The 22,585-nt window shown below is 42.4% G+C and overlaps 1 protein-coding gene and 17 non-coding genes across 24 annotated transcripts in view; all 18 read left to right on the forward strand.

Annotated features, from left to right (window-relative positions):
• The window catches only part of map4l (microtubule associated protein 4 like), a 76,191-nt gene extending 61,492 nt beyond the window's left edge, over window positions 1-14,699 (forward strand). For 6 of the 7 annotated variants that reach the window (XM_058066067.2, XM_058066062.2, XM_078791368.1 and 3 more), the window contains 5 exons: window positions 6,011-6,103; window positions 10,118-10,199; window positions 10,875-10,984; window positions 11,077-11,275; window positions 12,374-14,699. In XM_058066067.2, the coding sequence (XP_057922050.2) occupies window positions 6,011-6,103; window positions 10,118-10,199; window positions 10,875-10,984; window positions 11,077-11,275; window positions 12,374-12,378 (489 nt within the window). In that variant the 3' untranslated portion in view covers window positions 12,379-14,699. The remainder of the gene's footprint in view (window positions 1-6,010; window positions 6,104-10,117; window positions 10,200-10,874; window positions 10,985-11,076; window positions 11,276-12,373) is intronic. The other variant, XM_058066064.2, reaches the window with a different exon arrangement.
• Window positions 327-399, forward strand: trnar-acg (transfer RNA arginine (anticodon ACG)). The gene has a single exon. It is a non-coding gene; the product is annotated as a tRNA-Arg (tRNA).
• trnah-gug (transfer RNA histidin (anticodon GUG)) lies at window positions 780-851 on the forward strand. The gene has a single exon. It is a non-coding gene; the product is annotated as a tRNA-His (tRNA).
• On the forward strand, window positions 941-1,013 carry trnar-acg (transfer RNA arginine (anticodon ACG)). Its single transcript has one exon. It is a non-coding gene; the product is annotated as a tRNA-Arg (tRNA).
• Window positions 1,446-1,518, forward strand: trnar-acg (transfer RNA arginine (anticodon ACG)). Its single transcript has one exon. It is a non-coding gene; the product is annotated as a tRNA-Arg (tRNA).
• Window positions 2,095-2,166, forward strand: trnah-gug (transfer RNA histidin (anticodon GUG)). Its single transcript has one exon. It is a non-coding gene; the product is annotated as a tRNA-His (tRNA).
• Window positions 2,256-2,328, forward strand: trnar-acg (transfer RNA arginine (anticodon ACG)). Its single transcript has one exon. It is a non-coding gene; the product is annotated as a tRNA-Arg (tRNA).
• On the forward strand, window positions 2,867-2,939 carry trnar-acg (transfer RNA arginine (anticodon ACG)). Its single transcript has one exon. It is a non-coding gene; the product is annotated as a tRNA-Arg (tRNA).
• trnah-gug (transfer RNA histidin (anticodon GUG)) lies at window positions 3,013-3,084 on the forward strand. Its single transcript has one exon. It is a non-coding gene; the product is annotated as a tRNA-His (tRNA).
• On the forward strand, window positions 4,247-4,318 carry trnah-gug (transfer RNA histidin (anticodon GUG)). Its single transcript has one exon. It is a non-coding gene; the product is annotated as a tRNA-His (tRNA).
• Window positions 5,161-5,232, forward strand: trnah-gug (transfer RNA histidin (anticodon GUG)). The gene has a single exon. It is a non-coding gene; the product is annotated as a tRNA-His (tRNA).
• On the forward strand, window positions 6,813-6,885 carry trnar-acg (transfer RNA arginine (anticodon ACG)). The gene has a single exon. It is a non-coding gene; the product is annotated as a tRNA-Arg (tRNA).
• trnah-gug (transfer RNA histidin (anticodon GUG)) lies at window positions 6,957-7,028 on the forward strand. The gene has a single exon. It is a non-coding gene; the product is annotated as a tRNA-His (tRNA).
• On the forward strand, window positions 7,250-7,322 carry trnar-acg (transfer RNA arginine (anticodon ACG)). Its single transcript has one exon. It is a non-coding gene; the product is annotated as a tRNA-Arg (tRNA).
• On the forward strand, window positions 7,677-7,749 carry trnar-acg (transfer RNA arginine (anticodon ACG)). The gene has a single exon. It is a non-coding gene; the product is annotated as a tRNA-Arg (tRNA).
• trnah-gug (transfer RNA histidin (anticodon GUG)) lies at window positions 7,822-7,893 on the forward strand. Its single transcript has one exon. It is a non-coding gene; the product is annotated as a tRNA-His (tRNA).
• Window positions 8,268-8,339, forward strand: trnah-gug (transfer RNA histidin (anticodon GUG)). The gene has a single exon. It is a non-coding gene; the product is annotated as a tRNA-His (tRNA).
• Window positions 8,428-8,500, forward strand: trnar-acg (transfer RNA arginine (anticodon ACG)). The gene has a single exon. It is a non-coding gene; the product is annotated as a tRNA-Arg (tRNA).
• Window positions 14,700-22,585: the final 7,886 nt, after the last annotated feature.

Consider the following 22,585-nt stretch of genomic DNA (forward strand, 5'->3'; position numbering starts at 1 on the left):
TGGCCGCAGCAACCCAGGTTCGAATCTGGGTGCAATGGATAACGCGTCTGACTATGGATCAAAAGATTCTAGGTTCGACTCCTGGCTAGCTAGCCATAATTCTTTATAGACCATGAAACAACATTTTTGGAAATATGGGTTTCTGGTGTTATTTCAAGCTAAACAGCCGTGGTCGTATAGTGCTTAGTACTCTGCGTTGAGGCCGCAGCAACTCCGGTTCGAATCCGCGTCACGGCATAGGGAAACCTCTGTAAAATTAGCTTTTAATGTTGTCTGGAAAGAATTCTCGCCAACTCAACCCGTGTGGGAAAAACAGAATCAATGGAGGGCTTGTGGCGCAATGGATAACGCGTCTGACTACGGATCAGAAGATTCTAGGTTCGACTCCTGGCTAGCTCGTCGTAATTCTTTATCGACCATGAAACAACATTTTTGGAAATGTGAGTTTCTGGTGTTATTTCAAACTCAGCAGCCGTGATCGTATAGTGGTTAGTACTCTGCGTTGTGGCCGCAGCACCTCCGGTTCGAAACCGGGTCACGGCATAGGGAAACCTCTGTAAAATTAGCTTTTAATGTTGTCTGGAAAGAATTCTCACCAACTCAACCCGTGTGGGAAAAACAGAACCAAAGTAGGGCTAGTGGCGCAATAGATAATGTGTCTTGACTACGGATCAGAAGATTCTAGGTTAGACTCCTGGCTAGCTCGCCAAAATTCCTTATAGACCAGGAAAAGAACATTTTTGGAAATATGAGTTTCTGGTGTTTTTTAAAGCTAAACAGCCGTGATCGTATAGTGGTTAGTACTCTGCGTTGTGGCCGCAGCAACCCCGGTTCAAGTCCGGGTCATGGCATAGGGAAACCTCTGTAAAGTTAGCTTTTAATGTTGTCTGGAAAGAATTCTCGCCAACTCAAGCCGTGTGGGAAGATAGGAAAATATGTAGGGCTAGTGGCGCAATGGATAACGCGTCTGACTACGGATCAGAAGATTCTAGGTTCGACTCCTGGCTAGCTCGACATAATTCTTTATAGACCATGAAACAACATTTTTCGAAATGTGAGTTTCTGGTGTTATTTCAAACTCAGCAGCCGTGATCGTATAGTGGTTAGTACTCTGCGTTGTGGCCGCAGCAACCCCGGTTCGAATCTGGGTGCAATGGATAACGCGTCTGACTATGGATCAAAAGATTCTAGGTTCGACTCCTGGCTAGCTAGCCATAATTCTTTATAGACCATGAAACAACATTTTTGGAAATATGGGTTTCTGGTGTTATTTCAAGCTAAACAGCCGTGGTCGTATAGTGCTTAGTACTCTGCGTTGAGGCCGCAGCAACTCCGGTTCGAATCCGCGTCACGGCATAGGGAAACCTCTGTAAAATTAGCTTTTAATGTTGTCTGGAAAGAATTCTCGCCAACTCAACCCGTGTGGGAAAAACAGAATCAATGGAGGGCTTGTGGCACAATGGATAACGCGTCTGACTACGGATCAGAAGATTCTAGGTTCGACTCCTGGCTAGCTCGTCGTAATTCTTTATCGACCATGAAACAACATTTTTGGAAATGTGAGTTTCTGGTGTTATTTCAAACTCAGCAGCCGTGATCGTATAGTGGTTAGTACTCTGCGTATTGGCCGCAGCACCTCCGGTTCGAATCCGGGTCACGGCATAGGGAAACTCTGTAAAGTTAGCTTTTAATGTTGTCTGGAAAGAATTCTCGCCAACTCAACCCGTGTGGGAAGGATGGAAAATATGTAGGGCTAGTGGCGCAATGGATAACGCGTCTGACTACGGATAAGAAGATTCTAGGTTCGACTCCTGGCTAGCTCGGCAAAATTCCTTATAGACCAGGAAAAGAACATTTTTGGAAATATGAGTTTCTGGTGTTTTTTAAAGCTAAACAGTCGTGATTGTATAGTGGTTAGTACTCTGCGTTGTGCATATTGAAAATATGTATGGCTAGTGGAGCAATGGATAACGCGTCTGACTACGGATCAGAAGATTCTAGGTTCGACTCCTGGCTAGCTCGCCATAATTCTTTATCGACCATGAAACAACATTTTTCGAAATGTGAGTTTCTGGTGTTATTCCAAACTCAGCAGCCGTGATCGTATAGTGGTTAGTACTCTGCGTTGTGGCCGCAGCAACCCCGGTTCAAATCCGGGTCATGGCATAGGGAAACCTCTGTAAAATTAGCTTTTAATGTTGTCTGGAAAGAATTCTCGCCAACTCAAACCGTGTGGGAAAAACAGAACCAATGTAGGGCTAGTGGCGCAATGGATAACGCGTCTGACTACGGATCAGAAGATTCTAGGTTCGGCTCCTGGCTAGCTCGCCATAATTCTTTATAGACCATGAAACAACATTTTTCGCAATATGTGTTTCTGGTGTTGTTTCAGGCTAAGCAGCCGTGATCGTATAGTGGTTAGTACTCTGCGTTGTGGCCGCAGCAACCCAGGTTCGAATCCGGGTCACGGCATAGGGACACCTCAGAAAACATAGTTTTCAATGTTTTTTGAAAAGAATTCTGATAAACTCAACCCGATTGGGAAGTGTGACAAAATTGTATAGCTAGTGGTGCAATGGATAACGTGTCTGACTACGGATCAGAAGATTCTAGGTTAGACTCCTGGCTAGCTCGCCAGAATTATTTATCGACCATGAAACAACATTTTTGGAAATATGAGTTTCTGGTGTTATTTCAAACTCAGCAGCCGTGATCGTATAGTGGTTAGTACTCTGCGTTGTGGCTGCAGCAACTCCGGTTCAAATCCGTGTCACGGCATAGGGAAACTCTGTAAAGTTAGCTTTTAATGTTGTCTGGAAAGAATTCTCGCCAACTCAACCCGTGTGGGAAAAACAGAACCAATGTAGGGCTAGTGGCGCAATGGATAACGCGTCTGGCTACGGATCAGAAGATTCTAGGTTCGACTCCTGGCTAGCTCGCCAAAATTCCTTATAGACCAGGAAAAGAACATTTTTGGAAATATGAGTTTCTGGTGTTGTTTCAAGCTAAACAGCCGTGATCGTATAGTGGTTAGTACTCTGCGTTGTGGCCGCAGCAACCCCGGTTCAAATCCGGGTCACGGCATAGGGGAATGTCAGAAAACATAGTTTTTAATGTTGTCAAAAAAGAAGTCTGATGAGCTCAACCCGATTAGGAAGTTTCACAAAATAGTAGGACTAGTGGCGCAGAGGATAACGCGTCTGACTACGGATCAGAAGATTCTAGGTTTGACTCCTGGCTAGCTTGCCATAATTCTTTATAGACCATGAAACAACATTTTTGGAAATATGAGTTTCTGGTGTTATTTCAAACTCAGCAGCCGTGATCGTATAGTGGTTAGTACTCTGCGTTGTGGATGCAACAACCCCGGTTCGAATCTGGGTCACGGCACAGTGAAACATGAGGAACAGGCTCGGTTAATGCTGTTCCGTGCTTGTTTTTGAGGTTCTTGTCATGTCAAACAAACTCTACGGGTGCTTACATTTTTCTTTTTCAGGTTGCAAGACAAACTTCCACACTTCATACGTCTTTGTGCTTCATCTGTACGGCCAACGTGTGTCTTTCATACATTTTTCTGATGTCAACTTTGGGCAAAATGTCCATATTTTTATTTGTCGATATTTCCTCAGTCCTTCATGCGTGATTCCTTCATATTCTCCACAAACAAAACCAAATAATGGTACGTCCGGTTGTGACCGAACCATCTTCATCATCATCCTGACAGGTGTTGCATAATCCTGACTATTACCGAGCGGCATGCGTCGACTATGTTGTCTGTGCAGTACTGTGTTGCATGCGCCATCCGGCCTGTCCGCTAGCTTGACTTTAATGCTGTCAGTGGAAGCGCTCTGTTATTAGGACCTCATCTCCTTCATACCTCAACGTCCATCTTTGTAGCCTCCTGCATCAGGTCCGCATTTCAAAGCAGGTCCTGAATGAACTTAAAGACTCCTTGACATCATTCATTAACTTTGCATCGCTTGGAATCATGTTCTACATTGTTCTGGTTATGAAACGGTACAGTTGCAAAACTGAGATTTGTAGCTCTCGCTGTTCAGTCCCGTTTTTCCGGAAGTGACGGCCATTACTCAGATACACAAACATGGCGATGTACGAGATAGAGGATGTTTTTAGAAGAGATAGAAGATTCCAGGTTCGACTCCTGGCTAGCTCGCCATAATTCTTTATAAACCATGAAACAACATTTTTTGAAATATGAGTTTCTGGTGTTATTTCAAGCTAAACAGCCGTGATCGTATAGTGGTTAGTACTCTGTGTTGTGGCCGCAGCAACCCCGGTTCGATTCCGGGTCACGGCATAGGGAAACCTCCGAAAAGTTAGCTTTTAATGTTGTCTGGAAAGAATTCTGATAAACTTGACCAGATTGGGAAGATTACAAAAAATGTAGGGCTAGTGGCGCAATGGATACCGCTTCTGACTACGGATCAGAAAATTCAAGGTTCGACTCCTGGCTAACTCGCCAAATTTCTTTATAGACCATGAAACAACATTTTTAGAAATATGAGTTTCTGGTGTTGTTTCAAGCTAAACAGCCGTGATCGTATAGTGGTTAGTACTCTCTGTTGTGGCCGCAGCAACCCCGGTTCGAGTCCGGGTCATGGCATAGGGAAACCTGAGAAAACATTATTTTTAATGTTGTCTAAAAAGAATTCTCGCCAACTCAACCCGATTGGGAAGTTAAAGAGTAGGGCTTGTGGCGCAATGGATAACGTGTCTGACTAAGGATCAGAAGATTACAGGTTCGACTCCTGGCTAGCTCGCCATAATTCTTTAGAGACCATGAAACAACATTTTTGGAAATATGAGTTTCTGGTGTTGCTTCAGGCTAAGCAGCCGTGATCGTATAGTGGTTAGTACTCTGCGTTGTGGCCGCAGCAACCCCGGTCCGAATCCGGGTCACGGCATAGGGAAACCTCCAAAAAACATCATTTTTAATGTTGTCTGAAAGGAATTCGGATAAACTCAACCCGATTGGGAAGTGTGAAAAAATAGTAGGGCTAGTGGGGCAATGGATAACGTGTCTGACTACGGATCAGAAGATTCCAGGTTCGACTCCTGGCTAGCTCGCCATAATTCTTTATAGACCATGAAACAACATTTTTGGAAATATGAGTTTCTGGTCTTACTTCAAGTTTAACAGCCGTGATCGTATAGTGGTTAGTACTCTGCGTTGTGGCCGCAGCAACCCCGGTTCAAATCCGGGTCACGGCATAGGGTAACCTCAGAAAACATAATTTTTAATGTTGTCAAAAAAGAAGTCTGGTGAACTCAACCCGATTGGGAAGTTCAACCAACTAGTAGGGCTAGTGGCGCAAGGGATAACCTGTCTGACTACGGATCAGAAGATTCCAGGTTCGACTCCATCTAGCTCGCCATAATTCTTTATAGACCATGAAACAACATTTTTTGAAATATGAGTTTCTGGTGTTGTTTCAAGCTAAACAGCCCTGATCATATAGTGGTTAGTACTTTGCGTTGTGGCCGCAGCAACCCCAGTTCAAATCCGGGTCACGGCATAGGGAAAACACGGAAAGCAAACATGGAAAATAGACATCCATTATGATTGTGAACATCCAGCAGCAACACGATGTTTTGGCATGACTACTATTTGCATGAAAAATGGCCTCACTTCCATAAATGAGACTGAACTGCGAGAGCTAGCTCGTCAACTATTAATGTCATTTTTGATAATTTATCGTTTGTTTTGAAAAATGGAACGATGTAGAACATAATTCCAAACGATGTATAACCCATTGAAGCAAGATTGATGAACGATATCAGGGTTTCATATTTAATGACAGAACTTCCATGTGTACAGTTTGTAAAGTTTTGCTGCCAACTTGAAGCCGCCAGCTGATCTCCTCTTTCTCTCTCCGTCTCTATTCTTTCTTTCTGAACATCTCTATCTGATATCTATCCTTCTCTCGCTTGCCTGTGTGTCCCCACCCACCCCCACCCAAACCCCACCCCCACTCCCACCTGTCTTTAGGTTCAGATAGTGCACAAAAAGTTGGACTTCAGCCATGTCACGTCTCGCTGTGGCTCCAAGGACAATATCAAACATGTCCCTGGAGGTGGCAATGTAAGTAAAGCTGCTGTTGATGGGCGTCGCCCGATTGGGCTTCCGACGCAGATCACCTGATTTTATGCCAAATCCAAATGTATGGAATGAGGAAATGAGGAAAAGCCTACAGTGATCCCTTGCCACGGCTTCACTCTAATACACAATATATTTATTTACAACTCTTTTGAATGGTTGAATGTGGCCTATTATTAATTTTAAAAATGCATATTTAAGCAAATGTATTTTCTGCCTAAATGAAGCATTTCAAGCATAAAAATACTGTATAAGGCATTCATGATGTACTGATGATATATATAGTATTGTACACTGGTCACTAGGTGTCAGTAATGTTACTGTAGTGTTGGATGAGACACACAAGCACCAGCCTTGACGGTCGGAACAACGGGATTGTATTTCAGTTTTGAATTTTTTAAGAAAATTTGAGAAAATAAGACATATAAGACATAGAAAACTAGGTTTTTCGAGGTTCAACTCCTGGCTAGCTCGCCATAATTCTTTATAGACCATGAAACAACATGTTTGGAAATATGAGTTTCTGGTGTTATTTCAAGCTAATCAGAAGATTCTAGGTTTGACTCCTGGCTAGCTCGCCATTAATTCTTTATCCAGGTCACGGCATCGGGAAACCTCAGAAAAGTTAGCTTTTAATTTGTCTGGAAAGAATTCTCGCAAACTCAAACCGATTGGAAATTACGTTGAAAATGTAGGGCTAGTGGTGCAATGGATAACGCGTCTGACTACGGATCAGAAGATTCTAGGTTCGACTCCTGGCTAGCTCGCCATAATTCTTTATAGACATGAAACAACATGTTTGGAAATATGAGTTTCTGGTGTTATTTCAAGCTAAGTAGCCGTGATCGTATAGTGGTTAGTACTCTGCGTTGTGGCTGCAGTAACCCCGGTTCGAGTCCGGGTCACGGCACAGGCAAACCTCAGAAAACATAGTTTTTAATGTTGCAAGTGAGAACTTCGGGATCAGAAGATTCTAGGTTCGACTCCTGGCTAGCTCGCCATAATTCTTTATAGCAACCTCGGTTCGAATCCAGGTCACGGCATCGGGAAACCTCAGAAAAGTTAGCTTTTAATTTGTCTGGAAAGAATTCTCGCAAACTCAAACCGATTGGAAAGTACGTTGAAAGTGTAGGGCTAGTGGCACAATGGATAACGCGTCTGACTACGGATCAGAAGAGTCCAGGTTCGACTCCTGGCTAGCTCGCCATAATTCTTTATAGACCATGAAACAACATGTTTGGAAATATGAGTTTCTGGTGTTATTTCAAGCTAATTAGCCGTGGTCGTATAGTGGTTAGTACTCTGCATTGTGGCCGCAGTAACTCCGGGTCACGGCACAGGCAAACCTCAGAAAACATAGTTTTTAATGTTGCAAGTGAGAACTTCGGGATCAGAAGATTCTAGGTTCGACTCCTGGCTCGCTCGCCATAATTCTTTATAGCAACCTTGGTTCGAATCCAGGTCACGGCATCGGGAAACCTCAGAAAGGTGAGCTTTTAATTTGTCTGGAAAGAATTCTCGCAAACTCAAACCGATTGGAAAGTACGTTGAAAAGGTAGGGCTAGTGGCGCAATGGATAACGCGTCTGACTACGGATCAGAAGATTCTAGGTTCGACTCCTGGCTAGCTCGCCATAATTCTTTATAGACCATGAAACAACATGTTTGGAAATATGAGTTTCTGGTGTTGTTTCAAGCTAAACAGCCGTGATCGTATAGTGGTTAGTACTCTGTGTTGTGGCCGCAGCAACCCCGGTTCGAGTCCGGGTCACGGCATAAGGAAACCTCAGAAAACATAGTTTTTAATGTTGCAAGTGAGTACTTCCGGATCAGAAGATCAGAAGATTCTAGGTTCGACTCCTGGCTTGCTTGCCATAATTCTTTATAGCAACCTTGGTTCGAATCCAGGTCACGGCATCGGGAAACCTCAGAAAAGTGAGCTTTTAATTTGTCTGGAAAGAATTCTCGCAAACTCAAACCGATTGGAAAGTATGTTAAAAATGTAGGGCTAGTGGAGCAATGGATAACGCGTCTGACTACGGATCAGAAGATTCTAGATTCGACTCCTGGCTAGCTCGCCATAATTCTTTATAGACCATGAAACAACATGTTTGGAAATATGAGTTTCTGGTGTTATTTCAAGCTAAGTAGCCGTGATCGTATAGTGGTTAGTACTCTGCGTTGTGGCCGCAGCAACCCCGGTTCGAATCCGGGTCACGGCATAGGGAAAACTCGTGAAATTAGCATTTAATGTTGTCTGGAAAGACTTCTCGCCAACTCAACCCGATTGGGAAGTACAGTAAAAGTGTAGGGCTAGTGGCGCAATGGATAACGCGTCTGACTACGGATCAGAAGATTCTAGGTTCGACTCCTGGCTAGCTCGACATAATTTTTTATAGACCATGAAACAACATTTTTGGAAATATGTTCGTTAGTTTTTAATGTTGTCTGAAAATAATTCTCAGTGATAGTCGCAAAAAGGTTTTCTATGTCTTAGTTGTCTTATTTTCTCTTATTACGTTAACTAATATTGGGTAATAGGAGCGTAAAGGTGACTATATGCGGTGTTCTAAACAAACATTTACGCCATTAACAAGGGATTACTGTACTTGCTTTTGGAAAGAAATCTAAAAGCACGTGACTGGGCTGTTTTTACACAAAACAACGACTTCTTCAGTCTTATTCATGACCTGGTTGTCCTTTTGCTGTCCTATGTTGAATTCCCTTCCCACTCTAAAAGGTTTGTTTTGTGTTTTGGCTGTGCTGGGCGATGAATGTGCCAAGCGGAACATTCATCGTCTTTGGAGTTAACACCAATGCATGCGTCTGAAAGCACGACTTCACGCTCCTGCTGACACTTAGTGTTTCTCTACAACTCCTTTCAACAGGATGGTAATGAATGGCAGCAAACATCGTCATCTTACTATATGATGCTTTGTTATCATTTGGTTATCATTTTTGTTTCTCGTGGAAATTACTGCATTTCATATTGCCGACGCTTCTATAAATGATCTTCTGTTGAAATGATCTATTGTCAAATGTCAAAACTATGACATAAAAAGGCACATTTTTTTTTAGACAAAACATAATTTTGACATAATAAAGTCAAAATTACGAGACAAAATTCCTAATTATGAGATAAAAAGATGAAATTATGAGATAAAAAGTTAAAATTCAGATCAAACATCAAAACTGAGATAAAAAAAAGATTGAATTATGAGATAAAAGGTTGAAATTATGAGAAAAAAATTGAAATTATGACATTCAAAAAAATAAAAAAAATTAAATTTTGCCCTAAGTCCAGATTATGAAATAACAAGTCAAAATTATGGGATAAAAAATTTTAAAAATAGAGATAAAAAGGTGAAATTTAGATCAGAAGTCACAATTCTGGCGTAAAACATTTAAATTGAGATCAAACTTGAGCCACGATCATTGCTCATAAAGCCCTGACATGAAAACTCTAAATATTATTCTAAGATTTCTACAATTATCCTCCAAAAATATGGATTTAATTACCGAAACTGACAGATGGACTGCAACAATAACACTGACTAATATTGTCTTATGAGGAGTATGATAGTATGCTTTACTAAGAGATGAAGACCATAGACTACCGTTTCGCAAGATATTATTATTCTAAGATTCGTAAGAATTCGAAAGATTACCTTTTATGCGCCTTGCTAGCATGTCAGAACAAGTCAGGTAGGAATTAGCATCGCATTAGCCGCCATGAGCACTAGGATGGCGACAATGGAGAATATTAGCAGGAGAAATGTAGATGTCCTCACTCTGCTACCTTGCTACGCTTTTCCACGGGTTCTTGACTTTCCATCTGTGGGGCAGCATGGAAACATTCCCACGGTGTCTTTTAGGACATGTAAACAAACTGACTCCATCTCCTCCAGTGTTCCAGCAGATGACATGGATGATATCCTACTCTTCTGCAGAGGAGCAGTGGCAGTATCGCATCTTCACACATGCTGCGTGTGCTCCTCAGGTGCAGATCCTTAACAAGAAGGTGGACGTCAGCAAGGTCACGTCCAAGTGTGGCTCCAAGGACAACATCAAGCACAAGCCAGGTGGTTTCATTCACTGTCTACCTACTAGCTTTTAAGGATCCCTGACATGATTCAGCAACTTGGTTTCATCCAAATAGCAGTTATTTCAAAATGTCGTGTTGCTGCTGGATGTTCACAGTATCCCAGTTATACTGGAAGTTTTTTTTTTCTTTTCCAAAAGAGGTTAAGACCACAATGGACGAAGGAGAGACACATGGATGCCCACCTCAGGTTCTGTTCTTTGCAGTGATCATTTCACTGATGACTGGGATGTGTTCCCAATCCACGTAGTAGCCAACTTCTTCTGTTGTTTATTAGCGGTTAGCCAGTAGCTGATGAACTATAAGTACTTAGTATACAACAAACTCTACTGGTAGCAGTAGTAAATACAGTTACACACATACAACAGAGCATCAATAACCCCTTCTAATACACCATAAGGATGCAGAACACAATGTATGTGAAACGCTATATAATATATATTTAAGCAACCATGTCAAACTCAAGGCCGGGGGCCAGATTTGGCCAGCTACATTGTTTTTTTGTTTTTTGGGGGGGACGGGGGACGGGGGGGGGATTTGTTGTGTCCCCATTTCAGCAGAATGTCTTTGCCAGGCAGAGGTCCCACTTCATTGCATCTTAACGACTAACGTTTTGCACCCCAATAAATGCTGAAGCCTGTTATTTTGACCGCAGGGGGCGGCGATGTCAAGATCGAGTCTCATAAGCTGAACATCAAGGCAAAGTCTAAGATCGGATCGCTGGACAACGTGGGACACGGCGACGGGCAGACCAATGGACACAAGGTAGGCGTCAGTGCGCTTCCCAGTCACGCCACTAGATGGGGTGGTAGCATTCCGACTCAGTGTACGTGACGGCCGTCTCTATTTGGCGACAGGAGGAGAAGGCGGATGAGAAGGCGCCCGCACACCAGAACAGCACTCCCAGCGCGGCGCCGGGAGGGGTTGCCATGACAACAACAGCACCGGGAGGGGTCACCGCCAAGGAGAACGGGGTTAAAGAGGCCACGTCTACTCCTTTCGGGGGCGACGGACTGAGGGACCCCCTTGGTATGGACAGGCGCATTGCTGAGAAGAGTGAGTGTGAAGTTCTTTTATTCTGCTGGTGCAAATCCCACTTCTTGCGTATGCTCTGCAGGGGTTCCGTTATCACAGCATATATATATATATATACAGCATCACAACATATATATATATCATATTTTCTATATATATTTCAATATTTGACTTTAGGCTCGTAAAATTATAACTATTTTTTTCCATTTCTGCTGCTGTTTTTTTTAACCAACTATTACAACGTCCTCCTTGTAAATTATTGTTTGATCATTATGACTTTATTGCCATAATATGATAACTTTACCCCCAGGTAATTTTTCCAAAAATTCCAACTTTATTCATTGTTTTGTTTTTGTTATTATATTTATATATTTTTTAAATATATTTATATATTGTAAATATATATTTATATATTTTTTAATGTATTTTTAATATATGTTTTTATATATTTTTAATATATGTTTTCATATATTTTTTAATATACATTTTCATATATAATATTTTTTAAGAAGATATTTTTTCTTTATGCCACTAAAACTACAGAATTTTTCCTCATGTGAGTTTATTCTCGTAAAATATTTTTCTTAATATTTTATTTTATTATTATTTATTTAAGCTATTTCATCATGTAAATTTTCTTCTGAAAAAGATACTTTATTTCTGTAATATTTTCCACTTTATTTCTATAATATTTTCACTTCTATAATAATTTTATAAAAAAAATAAATTTATTCACTTTTACTATTATAAGGCCTCTCTCACTCCCGGTGCGACCAAAATTAACATGCGCAACACATATGTAACAGAACCACATGGACTATGTGGGTATCGAAATGAACACAAAAAAACACAATTTCACACTAAATTTGAACCCGCAAGGTATGCTGGGACACTTCCTGTTTGGGGATTGTATTTCCTAGCATGCCTTGCAGATTACAGATTATATATGAGTATAACGATAGAGTATATAGAGTATAGTGATAGCATCATTCTGAGCACAAAAAAAACTGGATGTCATTTTTAAAATATGAATTTAAATATTAAAATTAAATATTAATTTTCATGCCGATGTCATCAGATGATATCAAATATTTTCTGTTCCCTTCGTCCTCTCTGCAGATTGAATCTCAGCGAGACGGAGCTTGGCTGGGCTACGCCTGACCCTCCAACCCTCCAGGTCACTTCCCTTTGGCCCCGCCCTCCATCTCGCCTCCCCGCAGCACCAAACTGAACGTCCGCCTCTCCGTGTTTCTCTGGGGGTCCACCGCCTGCCAGCACACCAACCCGAACCTTCGATGCCCTCGGGTTGACCTTTGGCCCTCGCTCACGTAGAGAAGAGCACTCGTTGTTTGTCTGTGAAAACATAGCATTCCTCATTAGCGCTGGCGTAGAGGACCTAAATCCCCCTCAGCTCCAAATTTAACCCTTCCCGTCACGGTCAAGCCCACAGCGCTTGCTTGAGCTAAACCGTGTTTCCTCACATAATATACATAACGCAACAATTCGCCGCTCCTCCGGTCGGCGGCGGCGGCGTCACCTTATCCTAACCTCCGTTCCCTTTCCACGTCCTCCACAGCAAATCCTTTCCAGTTTGCTTTAAATGGACACATCCAAATCATCCTTCCCGAATCTAGAATTACCGCAACGCAGGTCTCGAGTCAGTCCCTTATATTTGCACTTCATTATGACTACGGTATCATCATGCATGATATCGACGACAGCTCGCGGAAAAGGCTGGCCTTGATGCGTGAGCAGATCGGGAAGGGAATGTCATCAAATCCGCCGGCATCGTGGCTACTTGCTAGCCGAGCTCAGCAGACCGAGAGCGACTGAGTTCCATTTGACAGAAATCAAGCATGTCACTCATAACTTACATAACAAACAACGATTTCTCTCCCGGTGTCTCAAATGCGACAGCTACATTGAAAATTCCCAGATACACGCTAACGATTAGCATGTCCGCCAAACATGACAATAAAAACTTCTAACGCGGTCGTTTAGCCTCTCACAAATAAACAAGCCACGATCCGTAACCATTTTTAAGTCCGAATGGGATGTTACCACCCACACCTTCGGATCCCGCACCAGGGCTGTCCTACCTAGTCATGTTGCCGATTCAGACCGAGAGCGACTCAGTTCCATTTGACAGAAATTGAGTATATGACTAATAATTTATATAACAAACAACGATTTCTCTCCCGTTCAAAATACATTTCAGGAAATGCGAAAATTCCCAGGTACGTGCTAGCGATTAGCATGTCCGCCAAACATGACAATAAAAACATCTAACGCGGTCATTTAGTCTCTCACAAATAAACAAGCCACAATCCGTAACCATTTTTAAGTCCGAATGGGATGTTACCACCCTCAACTTCGGATCCTGCACCAACTCTCAGACTAGGGCTGTCCTACCTAGTCATGTTGCCGATTCAGACCGAGAGCGACTCAGTGCCATTTGACAGAAATCAAGTATGTGACTCATAATTTATATAACAAACAACGATTTCTCTCCCGTTCAAAATACATTTCAGGAAATGCGAAAATTCCCAGGTACGCGCTAACGATTAGCATGTCCGCCAAACATGACAATAAAAACATTGCGGTCATTTAGCCTCTCACAAATAAACAAGTCACAATCCGTAACCATTTTTAAGTCCGAATGGGATGTTACCACCCACACCTTCGGATCCTAGGGCTGTCCTACCTAGTCATGTTGCTGATTCAATTCAGTATACCCTGTAAAGCACCCAGCTATCAGTAAATGCAGTTCTTTTTGCTAAGGTACGTTGATGATATTCCCTTCCTGTCTGTCACTTTGACGTCTCTCACAGCGACACAAATAAGTTCAGATATGAGGTAGGACGCATCCGTTTCATCCAAGGTGTCATTTTAGGACGTTATTGCAATAACGTTTTGGATTTATTTGATTATTTGTGACGAAGGACGTGAGATGAGGTTCATCTTTGTATTTTTTAAGCCTAGCTTTGGCGTGTAAATACATACGATAAGTCGATTGGGGTTTTTTTTGTAGGTTCTTTTTTAAACGTTTTTTGCTTAGCTTACGCTGTAAACGGGGACGTCTTTTATGTCATTTGTTTGATGTAGATTACCACTGCAAGTCATCAAAAGTCATCAAAAATGATATCACAACTTTTATGCAGCGCCATTACAAAATTACATCAAGAAATAGTTGACAGCACATCATGAATGCAGCAGGATATTAGCATAGCTACTTTGCAGATGATACGTTAGAGGGTCCGTGATATGACATCATCAAGTTTGCTTGAATATTTTCGTCTAAATTTGTTTTTGAAAGCAAACGGTAAATTTGCAAAAATAAAATTTTCATGGCCGCGCCATTGGCGAGCCAGCTCAGTCATGTCAGAAAGTTGTGTTGCTGCTGGATGTTCACAGTATCCCAGTGAAAAGTTGTTCCACCTCTAGTTCTAGTATACCGGGAATATGTTTGTCGACATCGTCTTTGAAAGCGAACGGTAAATTTGCAAAAATAACATTTACATGGCCGTGCCGTGGCGAGCCAGCTCAGTCATGCCAAAATGTTGTGTTGCTGCTGGATGTTCACAGTATCCCAGTGAAAAGTTGTTCCACCTCTAGTTCTAGTTCTAGTATACCGGGAATATGTTTGTCGACATCGTTTTTGAAAGTAAATGGCAAATTTGCAGAAAAAACATTTACATGGCCGTGCCGTGGCGAGCCAGCTCAGTCATGCCAAAATGTTGTGTTGCTGCTGGATGTTCATAGTATCCCAGTGAAAAGTTGTTCCACCTCTTGTTCTAGTTCTAGTATACAGGGAATATGTTCGTCGGTCGGTATGTTCGTGCAGGTCATGGGTCCTCCAACCAACATTTACATGGCCGTGCCATGGCGAGCCAGCTCAGTCATGCCAAAATGTTGTGTTGCTGCTGGATGTTCATAGTAACCCAGTGAAAAGTTATTCCACTTCCAGTTCTGTTCTTTGCAGTGATGATTTCACTGATGACTGCTATGAAGGAACACACTCCCAAGAATATTTACATTGCCGTGCTATGGCGGGCCAGCTCAGTCATGCCAAAATGTTGTGTTGCTGCTGGATGTTCATAGTAACCCAGTGAAAAGTTATTCCACCTCCAGTTCTGTCCTTTGCAGTGATGCTTTCACTGATGACTGCTATGAAGAAAAATGCTATTCCACCGATATTCCAGGAAAAAATTTACCGTTGGCTTTCAACAATGTAGGACCAAAGTTGATGAATGACATCAGGGACCCTTTAACATGTTTTATTCCACGATGGATTAACTCTAATGAATGAAATTCCGACATTTTAGGTTTAGAATAACACTGTGATGTACCGGTCGGCGGTTAACGGCGAATATTTGAATGTGTTATCCAGGTTCATCCCACCATCCACTTCTGGGAAATGCCTTTTTCGTTCATCCCTTCCTTAGCGTCATGTATTACGTCTGCACGGTAAAGGTTTTTGTGAGGTCTTTGTAGCCGTAGTTGTCAGATGTGTGAAGTGTTGCCGCTGCATCCATCCCGTAGAGAGCGCTGCTTTAGCCTCTGGAGCACTGATAGTCTGGCTCGGGAAAAACCTTTACAGCTTAAGTCATGTTATTGTATTTGTGTGTCCGGCACATGGAATACTATCCCAATCATACTCGTTGTGTACAGTTGGCAACCTTGGCAATACCAATACCGGCGGTTTTGTGCACTTTGAAATGCGGTTCCGTTCCGTTCTCGAGGCACTAAAGTGATATAAACGTTGCTTTACTGTGTATTGGCTGTGTACCGTACATCTGTGCTTTTTGGAAGCCAGTCTCAGTAGTTTTATCTCGTTAAGATAGTCCAATAGCACCATGAATGCTAAAAGCACCATGTCGTTAATATTCTATATTGTACTGTACCCTCAAAAATATCACATTTGTATCAATTCCTCCCCTTCAGCATACAGTATGTTCGGTTGTTTTCATATTTAACAACCACAGAACCAACCGCAGTTTAGATTAAGGTTTGGTCTCCGCCATTTAAAGGCACAGCAAAGGCTGCAGGATTGGGTCTCGGTTCTGTTTTGAGAAGGCCAGGCTCAGAATCAGGACTTCCAAGTCCAAGTTCATGGGTCTCGGTTCCGTTTTGAGAAGGCCAGGCACAGAATCAGGACTTCCAAGTTCATGGATCTCGGTTCCGTTTTGAGAAGGCCAGGCACAGAATCAGGACTTCCAAGTTCATGGATCTCGGTTCCGTTTTGAGAAGGCCAGGCACAGAATCAGGACTTCCGAGTCCAAGTTCATGGGTCTCGGTTCCGTTTTGAGAAGGCCAGGCACAGAATCAGGACTTCCGAGTCCAAGTTCATGGGTCTCGGTTCCGTTTTGAGAAGGCCAGGCTCAGAATCAGGACTTCCGAGTCCAAATTCATGGGTCTCGGTTCCGTTTTGAGAAGGCCAGGCACAGAATCAGGACTTCCGAGTCCAAGTTCATGGGTCTCGGTTCCGTTTTGAGAAGGCCAGGCACAGAATCAGGACTTCCGAGTCCAAGTTCATGGGTCTCGGTTCTGTTTTGAGAAGGCCAGGCTCAGAATCAGGACTTCCGAGTCCAAGTTCATGGGTCTCGGTTCCGTTTTGAGAAGGCCAGGCTCAGAATCAGGACTTCCGAGTCCAAGTTCATGGGTCTCGGTTCCGTTTTGAGAAGGCCAGGCTCAGAATCAGGACTTCCGAGTCCAAGTTCATGGGTCTCGGTTCCGTTTTGAGAAGGCCAGGCTCTGAATCAGGACTTCCGAGTCCAAGTTCATGGGTCTCGGTTCCGTTTTGAGAAGGCCAGCCACAGAATCAGGACTTCCGAGTCCAAGTTCATGGGTCTCGGTTCCGTTTTGAGAAGGCCAGGCTCAGAATCAGGACTTCCGAGTCCAAGTTCATGGGTCTCGGTTCCGTTTTGAGAAGGCCAGGCACAGAATCAGGACTTCCGAGTCCAAGTTCATTGGTCTCGGTTCCGTTTTGAGAAGGACAGGCTCAGAATCAGGACTTCCAAGTCCAAGTTCATGGGTCTGGGTTCTGTTTTGAGAAGGCCAGGCTCAGAATCAGGACTCCCAAGTCCAAGTTCATGCTTTTTGCTTGGAAAAAAATTGGAGTGCCAGCTCCAGGTTGGGGATCCCAAGAGGGGATCCCAAGATGCGGACTCTGCATCGGTCCGAAAGGCAAAGCTCTCAATCTAGAGTCAATCACGGTAGTGACCGAAAGGACAAGATGGCGGGTACAAGCGGTCTTGTATTTCGGTATCTGTTCAGGATATCTCCCAGGGAAGGCGTTCCGGGCAAGTCCAACCAGTAGCAGGCTGATCCGGCCGGGAAGACTCAAGTCCGGGTTTCTTGTTTTATGCTGCGACCCGAAGAAGTATACTAAATGGGGAATCAACCGCTGATTACATCATAGACGGGCGATGGAACTGACTTCCGGTTTGATTTCCATTTTGTTAGCTAGCTGATAACAACGACGTTTTGTGATAAATTTTGGGTGATAATTACACTAACCAAGGTTCCACCGTGTATAGTACAGTACATAAACTAATACATAATTTAGATTATGAAATACAGTAGCTGAAATAGTGAGATAGTTCCTTATAATGAATGCAACATTAAAGCACTTTACCCCAACCAAACCTGACATAATGTGTGCTGAACCAGAAGCAAGAATCCAGGTTTTTCCTGGTGGGTTAAGGAATCATTTTACAAAGAATATACAGACATGGATACAACTGTTGGTACCCTTCCGTGAAACTAAGAAAAACCCACAATGGTCAAATGGAAACAAATCGAAAACCATCCTGGAATTAGGCATAAGGCTAAACCTAAAGTCAAGACTCCCCAGTGTCAGGAGGTTTGTTCTCAGGTTCAGGTCATGGGTTCTCTAACCGATCCGTGGAGAGTAACGTTATGTCTGGAGATGATGCCCATAACTGGGTAGTTTACTCCAGAGGACTGGACTGGACCAACATACCCGTCGACAGGTCAAGGACAGGAAGTACATGATTGTAGTAATTGCGTCCAAATATTGGATTATGGGTACCATCATTTTGGTCCGGGACAGTTTCATTCGTTTTTTGGTTGTTTTTTTTTTAGAGATACAAACCGATATCAAAGATTATCTACATCTCATCCCTAGTTTAAATTGTATTGAAGATGCATGGTGGTTGAGTGGTTAGCGTGCAGGCTTCACAGCTAGGAGACCAGGGTTCGATTCCACCCTCGGGTGAGGTTGCATGTTCTCCTCCGGGTACTCTGGTTTCCTCCCACATTCCAAAAAAAAAACATGCTAGGTTAATTAGCGACTCCAAATTGTCCATAGGTATGAATGTGAGTGTGAATGGTTGTTTGTCTATATGTGCCCTGTGATTGGTCGCAAGGGTTTTCTATGGGATTAAGGTCTGGACTGACTAGACTAGGCTAAATGGTGTTCGAGTGGTTAGCATGGAGGCCTCACAGCTAGGAAACCCCGAGTTCAATTCTATCGTCCCGTGCATGCGTGGGTTTTCTCCGGGTACTAACGTTAGTTATCATTAATAATGTGCGTATGGGGCTGCACGGTGGTTGAGTGGTTAGCACACGGGCCTCACAGATATGAGACCCCGAGTTCGATTCCACCATCGGGCATGTTTGTGTGGAGTTTGCATGTTTTATCCGAGTACTCTGGTTTCCTCCCACATTCCAAAAACATGCTAGGTTAATTAGCGACTCCAAATTGTCCATAGGTATGAATGTGAGTGTGAATGGTTGTTTGTCTATATGTGCCCTGTGATTGGCTGGCCACCAGTCCAGGGTGTACCCTGCCTCTCGCCCGAAGACAGCTGGGATAGGCTCCAGCACCCACGCGACCCTTGTGAGGTAACTATAGGGGTGTTATTTTATGTCTAGAGGGCTCTAATCTGAAATTATTAGTTAGCAATCTATTTTTAATGATATCGGATTTATCGGCCTGATATCATAACTGATATGAAATTTTAGTAAATTTTTCGGTATGATCAGTGATTCTTGTGGGCTTTTTCCGTCTTCGCCGTAAGGGTACCAACAATTTTGACCGTGTGTGTGCTTTGCTTGATTGCTGTGTTTGCACTTTTGGAATCAATAAATACTCGGTGAGAGGAGGGTCAAGTTCCGGGTTGCAAGCCGTGCAACTTGGACCAAAACGTAATCCATTTGAGTCCCTCTGATGTCCATCTGTATCTGTGTCCAATTACAGCACTGGAATTCTACCTTTCCCTTGAGAATTTCACCATTCCTTGTATATAAACTCCACAGCCTTTTTATCACTCCTAAATGATAGAAAAACACAAAAAATATCTTGCGTCTCAGCAGGGATCACAAACCAGTTCCACCTTCTAGTGGTGTTCTTGCTAGTACATCCACACTGCAACAAAGTCTACTTTTATTTCTTTCTTTTCTGACGTAAAATCAGACTTTTGAAGTCATAAGAATGTTGGCAAATCTACGTATTAAAGATGGAAGCGTAAGAATTCATGTATGAGGTCTGTTCCTGTTGCATTCTGGGAGATGGATGACATGGGGGGGCAGCAAAGTGTGTCGTCCTTAGGTTAGGGTTGGGGTTGGGTTAAGGTTGGTGGTAAGGTTGGGGTTAGGGCTAGGTGTTAGGGTTGGGGTTAGGGTTGGGTTACGGTTGGGGTTAGGGTTTGTGTTAGGGTTAGGGTCGGTGTTAAGGTTGGTATTAGGGTTGGGGTTAGGGCTAGAGGTTAGGGCTAGGTAATAAGGTTGGGGTTAAGGCTTGGTAATAGGGTTGTGGTTAGGGCTAGAAGTTAGGGCTAGAGGTTAAGGCTTGGTAATAGGGTTGGGGTTAGGGCTAGAAGTTAGGGCTAGGTGATAGGGTTTGGGTTAGGGCTAAAGGTTAGGGCGAGGTAATAGGGTTGGGGTTAGGGCTAGGTAATAGGGTTGGGGTTAGGGCCAAAGGTTAGGGCTAGGTAATAGGGTTGGGGTTAAAGCTAGAGGTTAGGGCTAGGTAATAAGGTTGGGGTTAGGGCTAGGTAATAGGGTTGGGGTTAGGGCTAAAGGTTAGGGCTAGGTAATAGGGTTTGGGTTAGGGCTAAAGGTTAGGGCGAGGTAATAGGGTTTGGGTTAGGGCTAAAGGTTAGGGCGAGGTAATAGGGTTGGGGTTAGGGCTAGGTAATAGGGTTGGGGTTAGGGCTAGGTAATAGGGTTGGGGTTAGGGCCAAAGGTTAGGGCTAGATAATAGGGTTGGGGTTAAAGCTAGAGGTTAGGGCTAGGTAATAAGGTTGGGGTTAGGGCTAGAGGTTAGGGCTAGGTAATAGGGTTGGGGTTAGGGCTAGGTTACGACTAGGTAAGAGGATTGGGGTTAGGGCTAGGTAATAGGGTTGGGGTTAGGGCTAGAGGTTAGGGCTAGGTAATAGGGTTGGGGTTAGGGCTAGAGGTTAGGGCTAGGTAATAGGGTTGGGGTTAGGGCTAGAGGTTAGGGCTAGGTAATAGGGTTGGGGTTGGGGCTAAAGGTTAGGGCTAGGTAATAGGGTTGGGGTTAGGGCTAAAGGTTAGGGCTAGGTAATAGGGTTGGGGATATGGCTAGAGGTTAGGGCTAAAGGTTAGGGCTAGGTAATAGGGTTGGGGTTAGGGCTAGAGGTTAGGGCTAGAGGTTAGGGCTAGGTAATAGGGTTGGGGTTAGGGCTAGGTAATAGGGTTGATGTTAGGGCTAGGTAATAGGGTTGGGGTTAGGGCTAGGTGTTAAGGTTAGGGTTGAGGTTATGGTTGGGTTTAGGGTTGGGGCTAGGTGTTAAAGTCGGGGTTGTATTTATTCCAATACTCTAGGGGTGTCACAAGATTTCACAAGATTAAAACTCGTGATGATTACTTGCGGATCCTAGACCTGGACGATAGCAAACTTAAAATAATGACCTATTGAATGAAAATAATTGCCATGTGTATGCGTCTGTTTCCCTCGTCTCTTGGCTCCAAACCAGCAGGAAGAGGCTTCACTCTGTATGTTCATCACCTTGAAACATGAATAGAGTGATCCCTCTTCTCTGTCGTAGTCTCTTTGTCTCGGTTTCTTACCAACATACACACATAGTGTAGCCTCATGAGAAGCAATGCAAGGTAACATAGTAGAAATTATGTCGTCTTGTGACACCCCTAGTACAATTTTTTTAATTAAAGTACCCTGCAATCACAGCAATAACAGTTGAAATAAAATACATATTGTTGGTAGAGGACACACACTGGCCAGCCTGATCTTCCTTATTAAAATATAAAAGAATGGCATCATAACATCATAACAGACTGAGGACGACCAGCTATTGTCTTGAAGCATGTCTTTAAAATGAACGCTCTTATCTTAGATCACATCTACGTGATATTGCCCCAAGTATCGGCACGTCTACCACCAACTTTCATCACCCTTGGCACTTTTCTGGGAATACAGTAATCCCTCGTAGACTCACTCTATCAAATACGGATTATGATTGTTAGTCAAATCGTTTATCATAGATTTTATGTAGCAATTTTGTTTGTTTATTTCGGCCTTTTTCTGTTTTTCCTTTTGGCGATTACTCCAAGACTATGTACTACTTTGTGTACATTTAATAAAAATATGCGCTAAATTGCCTTCATCTTTAGATCAGAATCAGTCAAAAATAACTAGTTTAGAATGAGTCGCCAAAATAGTCAGATGCAATATGTAGCTTGTCCAAAAAAAGCCATGTAAACAACATGTCAACACGCATGCGGGCATACAAAAACATGTCATATATCCATGTATTACTTTTTTTTTGTGTGTGTGTGGATAGTGTCAAGGTTTTTTTTGTGTGCTTTGAACTAACACACAACATTAGGTGCTCCTGAAGTCATTCTAATGTAGCTAATATTTTGATGGTCGTCTTCAAAGTTCAATGTATAAAACCGTATGCCGCTTTTAGTAGGTCTGAATATTTTTGCATTTTTAGGTTTCTGGTGTACGCATATTTTTATTTTTATTTTTATTTTTATTTTTATTTTTATTTTTATTTTTATTTTTATTTTTATTTTTATTTTTATTTTTATTTTTATTTTTATTTTTATTTTTATTTTTATTTTTATTTTTATTTTTATTTTTATTTTTATTTTTATTTTTATTTTTATTTTTATTTTTATTTTTATTTTTATTTTTATTTTTATTTTTATTTTTATTTTTATTTTTATTTTTATTTTTATTTTTATTTTTATTTTTATTTTTATTTTTATTTTTATTTTTATTTTTATTTTTATTTTTATTTTTATTTTTATTTTTTACATATTTTATATATAGAGAGTCCCCAGGTCACTAGAAAAAAATAAGTTCTCCTCCCATTC

This window comes from Doryrhamphus excisus, linkage group LG6 (genome assembly GCF_037039965.1).
Source record: "Doryrhamphus excisus strain RoL-2023G ecotype Guam linkage group LG6, RoL_Dexc_Guam_v1.1, whole genome shotgun sequence".
NCBI classification, from domain to species: domain Eukaryota; kingdom Metazoa; phylum Chordata; class Actinopteri; order Syngnathiformes; family Syngnathidae; genus Doryrhamphus; species Doryrhamphus excisus.